The sequence below is a fragment of the Ipomoea nil genome, unplaced genomic scaffold, assembly GCF_001879475.1.
Source record: "Ipomoea nil cultivar Tokyo-kokei standard unplaced genomic scaffold, Asagao_1.1 scaffold0317, whole genome shotgun sequence".
In the NCBI taxonomy this organism is placed as follows: domain Eukaryota; kingdom Viridiplantae; phylum Streptophyta; class Magnoliopsida; order Solanales; family Convolvulaceae; genus Ipomoea; species Ipomoea nil.
This window is the reverse complement of record NW_017616745.1, coordinates 3505959-3516824: the sequence shown is the minus strand read 5'-3', so window position 1 is coordinate 3516824 and position 10866 is coordinate 3505959. Positions and strand designations below refer to the sequence as shown.

Here is a 10866-nt window from a genome sequence, read left to right as displayed (position 1 = left end):
TTAATGTGCATCCAATCGGACAACTTTATGAGAAGTTATTCTCACACCTGATCCTTTTCCTATATATATATATATATATATATATATATATATATATATATGTGTGTGTGTGTGTGTGTGTGATGTACATTGTACATTTGTACTCTAGGGGATTGACGTTTTTTCTTCGCTAGAAGGGTCTTGGAGTTGGCGACAATATTTAAAGAATTTCTTTTGTTAGCCATATAACAAAAATGGTATAAATATTTGGCAATAAGCAATCCCCGGAAATTACCGTATGCTTTTAAAACTCGGCTAAATCAATTGAATTAATGTGATGCAAAAAATAAAGAGTTAATACCCAAAATTGTCATCGATTATAGTAGTTTTTCTTGATTTCGTCCTAAATGACTTTGGTGACCTAATATCGTTCCAGACTTTTGTGTTTCGCTCAATTTAGTCCTCCATTTGTTATTCCGTCAAATTGGTGTTAAATTAAGGGATAATTCAGTAATGTCAATATTGATCTCTCTTTACTTTCAACTTGTGAAGTGTGAAATTCCTCTTTCTTGTACGAATTATACGCAGAATTACTCCCGGACCTGCAAATCAAATTTTATATTCGCAGTTTTAGGAGTAATTCTGGGAGTAATTCGTAAAAAAAAAAAAGATTTCGCAGTTCACATGTCTATGAGTAAATAGATGCCAATATTAAAATTACTGAATTGTCTATTTATTTAACACCAAATGGACAGAATAATAAATGATGGGCTAAATTAAGCAAAAACACAAAAGTCTGGAACTAAATTGAGCGAAACACAAAAGTCTGAGACGATATTAGGTCACCAAAGTCGTTTAGGACGAAATTGAAAAAAAACCACTATAGTCAATGACATTTTGGTATTAACTCAAAAAATAAATAGCAGTCGAGTAGGGGTTGAGTAAGGGGAAGGCTTGTTTCATTAGGATAATATATTATATTATGTTTAGATTTCGTACGTAAAGTAAAATATCATTAAGATAATATTACTTCATATGAATATATGATTGAGTTATCCGAATAATCAGTAAAATATAGATCACAAGTTGCGGGAATAATTGGATACATAACAGATCGATGCTGAAATATATATATAGACTCCCTCTGTCCGGGATTAGTTGTCATATTTATTTTTTGTATACTTTTTAAGGAATTAAAGTAAATATAATGTGTTTTCAAATTATACTCATCATTTTTTTCACTTTTGGAAATAAAAACAAGAGTTAATTTCACCGGAGGTCCCTTGTATTTAGTGGCAATTCCAAATTTAATCACAGACTATCATTTTTTGTCATTTTACATTCTAGACTGTTGTATTTTGGACACTTTTAGTCCTTCTCATGATTTTTTCTATTTTTAATAATGACATTTTGTCTCTTCATATTTTTCTTTTGTTATTATTTCTGTTTCAACCAGTTTAATTGGTTTAGAACTTTAGGTAATCTCTGATTTGTAGTAACCATATTTTTCAACCAATTTTTAGTATAGTTCTAAACCAATTAAACTGGTTGAAGTCGGAAAGATAACAAAAGAAAAATATGAAGAGACAAAAATGTCCTTACTAAAAATAGACAAAATAATGAGGACTAAAAGTATCCAAAAAACGATAGTCTGGGATGTAAAATGGCAAAAATGATAGTCTGGAATTAAATTTGAAATTACCACAAAAAACAAGGGACCTCCGGTGGAATTAACTCTAAAAACAATAAAGAAAGCAAAACTCGTAAGGATAAATTAGGAAAAGTAGAATGATGGTAATATTCAATTTTAAAAAGATGACACAAATTAAAAAGGGAAGTAAAACGGATAAAATGAGACAGAGAGAATATTATGATTTATGCATACAACACTAAATATGAATGATTGATTAGAGAAACATAGGTAAAGGTAAAAGAGGAAATAGCAAAACGGTGGTGAGTCCAGTAGCGAGGCGTGTGGAAGCAGAAGGTGCAGTGGGCGCATCTGCGGGGAGGACCAATGGCCAAATCGCATTTGTTTTGGGTGAAGATTGGACAGTGAGGGGTAATTTGAGGCCATTTTTGCAGCTGTGTAGGTTTCCACTCACGAAGTACCGAACTCCCTCTCCGTCGAGGGGGATTTTGTCTATGCCGTTAGTGTAGATTCTGATGGGGTTGGAGAGATCGCAGGACATGTATTCTTCCCTACTTCCTAGCTCCGCGATACTCTCTTGTGCGGCCGAGTATGTGAACCCTGTTCCATTCCACAACAAATCATTACGTTTATTAACTCGGTCGCGTTTGACGATGTATAAGAGCAACTCCAATAAGGGGTTTGTGCACAAGTTTTAAAGAAAAAATGATAAGGTGGAGGAGAGAAAGGGGAGAGTTCATCCTACAAGAATAGAGATTTTTTCGTAAATGTGGGTTCTATCTCTTGTTTTATTTTGGACCACACCACGCCGATGCTGTCAGGCGTCAGCGCATTAATAGTCTTTCTTTTTTGTTTCCTATTTCCTGTCACGGTCATTATTTTTGCTTTGTTTTTTTTTTTTTTCTTATTTTCTTTTTCTTCTCTCTCCCTCATCTCTGTCCTACATGGTTTCTTAACTCTTGTGCAAAAAAACCAATCTATTAAGGATGCGCTAAGAACTCCCGTCATATGTACAAATTTTATTGGATAGACAAAAGTGAATGTATGAATAAAAATAGTGGTGTTTCTTTTAATCAATCAAAACATGACACATCATCAAGAGGTAAAAAAATGGAGTAATAAGTGGGAGTAGATGAAACTTGATTAACACAAATATTTGTGTTCGAGTTAATTCTAGCGAGCGGAGGTCCACTGTCTTTGATGACAATTTCCAAATTTAGTCTCAGACTCTCAGACTACCGTTTTCATTTTGCTATTTAACATCCGTTGGAAAAACAGGTAATTGCTGATGGATGGATGGGTGGAGGAATTTGGTGACGGGAGATGAAGGGAATGGAAAAAAATGCAAGAAAGAACCGGCTATCCGAAAGGAAAAGAACAAATAAACAATTAAATCGGGAAAAGTGGAATTTTTTATTAAATAAATAAAAATTAAAGAGACGAAAATACTATTTCTTAAAATAGGGTCTTACGAAAAAGTCATCAGAAGGATAAAAAAGTCTCAAAAAATAATAATTTGGGATGCTAAATAACAAAAACAATAATTTGGGACTTAATTTAAAATTGTCACCAAGACAATTGACCTCTACTGAAAATCTGGAATTAACTCAATTTTATTATTTTTAGATATATGATTTGGACCCCCAAAATATCGTGTTATTGCTTCCCATGTTCAGTGTTACTTTCTAGATGAGAAATTCAAGACAAAATTCACTTATGACTAAATTGATCAGCTCAAATCAAGAAAACTGACTAATTTTTCATTTTTGTTTTGTGAAAAGAGTTTTGTCCCTTTTTTTAATCCTTCAACAATTAGAATTTTTTTTTGCCAATTTTATTTGATTTTCATCAACACTAACCCTAAAATCAATATATTCGATCTATTGTATGTTGCATGTTGTTTAAATCCAAACAACTCACATGTATGTTTATCATGTAAGACTTTTGGTTAAAATTAGTTAGAATATTGATCAAAATGACCCGATTGAAGTGAAAAAATGGATAATTAAGTATCAAAATGAGATAGGTATATTAATACTCAAGAAATTAAACCAAAAGTATGAAAAATAAAAAATAAAAAGTCTTCAAAGTATGAAACTTTTTTTTTTTCATTCACTAAAGAGATGTTTTAGGTAATTTAACATTGAAGTACTTACAGATAGTGTCACCAACATTGAAGATTCTGGCGGCGGACCAGGAAGCAATATCATTCGACACTTCCCATCCTTTGTCCCCTCCCACCACATGATGTTCTTGTCCTCCCACAACCGCCGCCGCCGCCACAAGAACCACCGCCGTCACAACACTCCACTGCCGCCGCGTCCTCATCTCGTCGATCTCTGCTATCTGTTTCACAGTATGTATGTTCAGTGATTAATACTCAGCGAGCTAGCATGCAACTAATTAAGGCAAACTTTTTCCTTTTTCTTGTTTGGGGTGGGGATAGAGTGGGCGTTAGGCAAGGAATTAAGCAAAGTTTCTACTTTATATGTGTTTTAATTGGTTTGTTGTACTTTCACTTCTTGACTTTCGTCGCAGTTTCCTACCACAATTAAAAAGCTACCCACCTAAGAGCCTTGTCACGCCCGGTGTAACTTCTACTCTTGTTTTCTTAGCTTTTGTTTACTTTCTTGGTTTCCTTCCCATGTTCTCCCTAGCTTGTCTTTTAATCACAACGGAAACTCGTAGTTATTATCTGAAAGTGTGCATTGTTAGTTTTCTTATCATGTTTTTCTTTAGTTTTTTGGGTGACGAGAGAAACTTTTTGAGAGTGTGCACAGTTAATTTCCTTGCTATGTTCTCCCTTGATTTTTTGGGTGACGATGGAAACTCGTAGTTATTACCTAAGAGTGTGCAGTGTTGGTCTTCCATGATTTTTTTTTTGAGTAAATACCCAAAATGGTCCCTCGACTATAGCTAAATTCACAAATTGGTCATCGACTTTTAATTTCAACCAATTAAGTCCTTAACTTTGTAATTTTAACACAATTTGGTCCTCTGTCTATTTGACCGTTTGTTGACTGTGATTTTTGAGGATATATATGTAATTTCATGGTCCATCGTCGGTTTTTTAAGGTTCCGGTTGTATTTCCAGACCGCACTGTTACATTTGAATCCACTGTCGAAAGCAATCTACCAGACCCGTTCGCCTTTCTTCATCCTCCCTTTGGATTCAATGTAGTTGAGTTCGTACCAGAGCGAAGAAGACGACGTGTTTCCGAACCGGTGCAATGTCATCCTGTAGGCCTCCACGTGCTCCAACGAGAGCTGAACATTCTTCTGGAGATCGTCGATCACGGTCAATAAACGGTCAAATAGATGGAGGACCAAATCGTGTCAAAATTGCAAAGTTAAGGACTTAATTGATTGAAATTGAAAGTTGAGGACCGATTTGTGAATTTAGCTATAGTCGAGGGACCATTTTAGGTATTTACTCTTTTTTTTTTTTTTTTTTTTTTTTTTGTGACTAGGGAATCTCTCTTGTTATTATCCTAGAGTGTGCACAGTTAGTTTTCTTGTCATGTTTCTCTTGGTATTTTTTGGATGACGGAGAAACTCATAGTTATTATCAGAAGGGTATGCATGATTAGTTTCCTTGTCATGTTTTTTTTGGATGACAAGAAAAATTCAGAGTGCAAGGTTAATTTCTTTGTCATGCTTTTCCTTGGTATTTTTTGAATGACAAGTAAAACTCACAGCTATTATTTGCATATTATTGTTGCCTTGTTAGTTTCCTTGCCATGTTTTTCTTGATTTTTTTTTTTTTTGATAATGAGAGAAATTCGTAACTATTTTTTGAGAAAGTACTTATAAGTCTCGATATTTAAAGTAAATCGCATTATGATGTTACGAATTTTATTAAAAGAATGTTAAGAATTAAGATACCAGAATTAATTATGCTTCACTATAAGAAATTTCCTATTAGTTAACGTGATGTAGATGCATTCTACATTTCATCACTATCCCGACACCATATGATGATGATGGTGATATTTACAATGTTGAAGGTCCCGTCCATCTCCGATCCGACAAGGCCACAACGCACTATAAATCTCATTATATTCTGGCAGATATATGAAGGTTCTATGAAACGTGACCATTACGAAAAGTAACATTTCGTTTGAAGAATAGCAACTATATAAACCAAAATAAGGCTGTGAATGTCTTAATAAAATTATACTCATGTCCGAGTTACATCATTTCTGTCAAATCCATTGTACATGGTCTTCCCGTCTTCATAATGTGATTTCCTTTCTATATACAATTTACAAACTATTATACAAGAGGTCTCAGGCTATTACATGATTATTATTGCAAAAAGATTTACCCCATGCATACCATTAGATAGTGATAGTGATTACTAAGAAATATAAAAGAAAAAGAGAACAACTTTACTCATAAGATAAAATTAATACCCAAAATCATTCATCAACTATCAATGTTATCATTTTCAACTATTCAACCTTTGTTCCAAAAGGTTGAATCCCCAAATCCCAAGAACTTCCCAAGAACTTCTCATGTCCTGACCCAACAAAGCAATTTGAAAGGTTTACTACACACAAGGAACCCCCTCACATTTACTTACACGAGGAACCCCTCACTTTAAGAAATTGCTACTACACTGTCGCTGGTGAAGCAAATCTCGATCCTAGACATTGCTCCCAAACTTCACTCATGTGACCAACTAAGCTATCCATGCGAACATTTTAGTCTTACTTAATAAGGTGACTGACCTTATTGAGTAAGAATTGAATACTTGAAATCTTAATTGAAAAAATTGATAGTTGATGACTAATGTGTTACTTATGACATACTCAAGGGACGATTAAGAGTATTAACTGCAGCACCATATAATTTTCTATTAGTTCCGGAGACCTTTTCTCATAGCGGCAGTTGAACGAATATTTTGTTTGGTGAAGTGTTAATGTAAACCCAAAACAAACCGTTCCATTCTATAACGTTTACGTTCTTGGGCAACTTGAAACCTTAAGACATATGATTATCAAATGTAAATATTATATGGACAAACTTGAAACCTTAAGACATATGATTATCAAATGTAAATATTATATGGACAAACGAAAAATGTCACTCTTACTCTGCCTATATGGGTTAGGAAAATCAGAATTTTCAAAGGAACAGAACCCTGCTTATATAGAACCTTACTGCTTTTAAATGCAGGGCACAAACCAAGCAGATATGAATACTACACAGGTTTCTGCCAAGAAAACTTCGGAACAACGAAAGGGCATTCAATCCCAACAGCAAGCGCATCATCAATATGTTCCAATTATTAAGAACAAAGCTTTCTTTTTTTGGGTGTTCCTAGAGTTTCCATAGTTAAACACAGTGACTAATCCCCTCGCTGAATTGTAAGCACCTATTTTGAGTGGGACAACTGGCCTAGAGATTTAAGGTCACTCCATTCCCAAAACTAAGGATCAAACCTTTGACTAAGGTTAAGGATGGATGAATCTTTTCCACTCAACCACACCCCCTAGGTTATAGAACAAGGCTTTCTACTTGTGTATAATATACAATATATCAGCCAAGAAAAACGAGAGCAGTAACACCAACAGAACTGCATTGTCATAATATACTTTACCTTAAGGTGAGAAGGTAAACTAAGTGAAAGAACATGTCCAACTAGAGATCCCTTCTAAGAAATCGTAGAAACAATCACAGGGTAGTACAACCCGTCAACCCTAACAGAATACCAAAATAGATCACATAAACTTAGGCAAGTTAAAGTGTTAAACCCCCTAGAAATATATACCAATATAGCTACCTCCTTTCGCTTTACATACAATGTGAATCAATCTAAAAGACCCCTTATAAACCATGTCCCTTGTGCCACTATGCAGCTGCTACCTCCTTTTTGGAAGTCTCGGTTCCAAGCCCTACTCATTCTAAATTTTACTTCATTTCACATTCCATCAATACAACACCAAAGACAAAAAGTGAATAATGCATAACATAACACAAGCTCAGAGAACAGATCAAATTACAACACCAAAGACAAAATAGTGAGTCATGCATAACATAACACAAACTCAGAAAACGAATCAAATTTCGATATCTATATCATGCTCAACCCTTATCAAAAGGCTAAAGAGACACATAGTTAAGCAATTACTGATTAACAAGACAGTAAAGTGATCAGCAAAGAAAATCTGTTTGCATTCTCTAAATTAAGAAGACTGTCACAGGCAAAACCAAAGCTTTAATAGAACAAGACAACATAACTAAACAAAATCGGGTTTTGATATTTCACTAATTCAAAAGACAAGCTCATGAGGTTTCATGCCTGCCTTAAGCGAGAACCTTGCACCCAAATAAGCCTTCAAATCCGGCACCGCTTCAATGGCTTTGATCAATGCAGCATCCACAGCCTTCTGCTCATCTTTCTTTTCCTGTGGAATCACTTTCTTCTCCTATATACACAGAACACAAGCATAAGATAACACTAATGTATTATTTACTATTCATTAATCAAACTAAATCTTAATTTCTTTCAAATTGAATTCAAAATAACTTTAGTACCTAATTAACCAAAACAGACACATGAAAGTGTACTTAATATTATAAAAATTTGAATTAAACATCTTTAATTCAAGACTCACCAAATTAAATTATGAAAAATTAAATTAAAAAAATCTTAAACGAATCAGTGTAAAAGAGGGATAAGAATAAACGAAGTTCAAACCTCTTTCTCAGACTCGAAGAACTCTCCTTCAGTCTTCGTCTTCTTCTTCTCAGCCTGCTTACCGAAGTACTTGTCATCAATCTTGTCCACATTGACCCCAGAAACGTCGACCTTGGTCGACGTTCCAATCACATACGCCTGATTCACGCGCCGCAAGGGAACGCCGTTGATCTTGAACGGCCCGGTGACGAGAAGCAGACCGGACGGCAGCTGCTTCAGGAACACGACTCTCTTGCCCTTGAACCGGCCGGCGAGGATGATGAGAACGGTTCCCGGAGTGATGCTCGCCCTGAGCTTAGCCGGCTTCGGCTTATGCTTGTTCACGAGCGGCTTCTTCACATCGTCGGCGGGGTAGAACTTGGGCGGCTTTTCCACCGCCGCTGCCGCCGCCGGCTTCTTGTCGTGGCGCGGGAAAGCGCCGCCGTTCTTAGCTTTGATGGCCCAAAGCCCTCTCTTGTGGTAGATCCTGGAGCGCGAGTACTTTCCGACGCCCCTGATCAGCTCAGGGTTACGGGGACTCTTCTTCTTCTGCTGAGTGGCCGCCATTGAAGATTTGCAGTGAAGCAGAGTGATGATGCTCGATGCGTTATGCTATGGAAACCCTAATCTTATGCATTTATATATGTATTGTCCTATCGAAAATTTTCAGCCCAACTACGAATAGATGGAGCCCAGCAACGCTCTAATGGACCTGCAATACTTAAATTTGTAGCCCAATTTCGAAACCCTTCGAAGCATAAAAACTCTCGAGGCAAATTATCAATCATTATTTCATAGACCATGATTCACACAATCATGTGAAACAAATTATACCATGTATATATTATGATTTACTTTACATTATGAATTCTGACCTAAAAATAACATTCAGATTTTATACTTACAGTTAATCATTTTTGTATCTACAAACAAATTGATGACACAACATTTTATGTGTATGCAGTTAACATATTTTATGCATACAGTTACAGTTATGTGTCTGTAATTATCATGTTATATGTCTGTAATTATCATGTGATTTGTCTTTTTTTTTTCTTCATAGTGGAGGGGGAAACCCAAAGAAACTCATATCTGTCTGGGGTTGACGCCCCAAGCTAATCTAACCTGACTGCTTCTTCTACATTCGGGGGTGCTGCCGAAAGAGTACGAAAACCCAGCTGATGCGCGAGTGCCGTCGTGGCCAGCTTGTCTGCCACCTTATTCCCCTCCCTTAAAACATGCGTAAACCTCTACCTCTACGATTCGTTTGGCCTCACGCAGGCATCTCCACATGATGTTGTCGGTGATGGCCTGTTCGTCATTAGCATTGCGATGATTTGTCTTAATTTCTTTGCAGGTATAAAATTTATTAACTGCAGACACGTAATTTTTGGACCAAAATTCACAATACAATATGAATCCTGGTCCATGGAACATGGTATAACAATTGGTTGTGTGGACCATGAATTAAAAAAAAAAAAACATTTTTAATATACTAAAAGTATATTATTTGTGTGTGTGAATTACATAATTTGAGTATTTAAAGTACATTAGTTTGCATATTATCAAATAGTTTTAGCTCAATGACATTTTTATGCTTTGCCGAATGAGAGGTCATAGTACTACAAATAAAAAAGTTTGAATTTCCAATCTAGCCAAATGCATTTAATTTTTTTTTCCACACTATTTCACATGATATTCTTAATGCAATTTACATTTTATCTAATGTACCCATTCAAGTATTTTCTGCGGTTTCTATCATTAAAATAAATACTTCCTCAGTCACATTTTATCTGTCTTATTTACTATTTATCGGTCAAACCAACTATTTTTTCTTTGTTTATTTTTTTTAATTTTTTTTTTACTTATTTTTTGTGTGTGTTTAATAGTACTTTCAGTGTAGTTTTTAAATATATAAATTTTTGAATACTATACTATATTTAATATTATAAAAAATTGAATTACAAATAAATTCGGTCAAGCCTCGTTAATCGAATCACACACATAATAATTTTGTGATATTTAGTCCTAAACTTTCAAATTGACCTCATAGTCTTTTAACTTTTAAATTGTTACTATTCGTGGTCCAAATTAATGACCCATAATTTTTAACTATCAAATTTAACCACCCGTTGTCCTTTCAGGAGGAACATATTAAATTTTAAAAGTTGAAGAATCATATTTAACTTACCAAAGGGGGGGAAACTAGTTCCTATCGCCGTTAACCTGAGTCGCATGCAGGCGATCGTTGTCGACTTACCAAAGATGATAACAATTTAAAAATTAAAAAATTACGAATAATTAATTTAAAAATTTAATATTAAACATATACTCCGAATACTCATAGGCTCATATGCAGGGATGTCAATCGGGCCAGCCCACTCAGTTTCGGGCTAATCCTGTCGGGTTGTCGGGCTAATCGGTTCGGGCTAATCGATTAATTAATATTTTATTCTCGGGTTCGGTTTGGCCCTAACCCTAAACTTCGGGTTGTCGGGTTAATTGGGCGGATTGAACAATCTGAACTAATATTAGAAACTAAAAGTGAGTG

At 35.2% G+C, this 10866-nt stretch overlaps 2 protein-coding genes across 3 annotated transcripts; both read right to left on the bottom strand.

The window, feature by feature from the left end:
* Window positions 1-1023: 1023 nt before the first annotated feature.
* Window positions 1024-4101, bottom strand: LOC109167068 (mavicyanin-like). 2 transcript variants are annotated; one of them, XM_019315975.1, is made up of 3 exons: window positions 3787-4101; window positions 1847-2230; window positions 1024-1112 (listed from the first exon to the last, which is right to left on the bottom strand). In XM_019315975.1, the coding sequence occupies exons 1-2, from the start codon at window positions 3956-3958 to the stop codon at window positions 1887-1889; spliced, it is 516 nt and encodes a 171-aa protein (XP_019171520.1). In that variant the 5' UTR covers window positions 3959-4101; the 3' UTR covers window positions 1024-1112; window positions 1847-1886. The 2 variants fall into 2 exon arrangements, with proteins under 2 accessions (XP_019171520.1, XP_019171527.1); XM_019315982.1 differs by lacking the exon at window positions 1024-1112 and having other exon boundaries at window positions 1785-2230; window positions 3787-4100.
* A 3668-nt stretch (window positions 4102-7769) lies between these two features.
* Window positions 7770-8938, bottom strand: LOC109171390 (60S ribosomal protein L6-like). Its single transcript, XM_019320474.1, has 2 exons — window positions 8337-8938; window positions 7770-8064 (listed from the first exon to the last, which is right to left on the bottom strand). The coding sequence occupies exons 1-2, from the start codon at window positions 8880-8882 to the stop codon at window positions 7909-7911; spliced, it is 702 nt and encodes a 233-aa protein (XP_019176019.1). The 5' UTR covers window positions 8883-8938; the 3' UTR covers window positions 7770-7908.
* Window positions 8939-10866: the final 1928 nt, after the last annotated feature.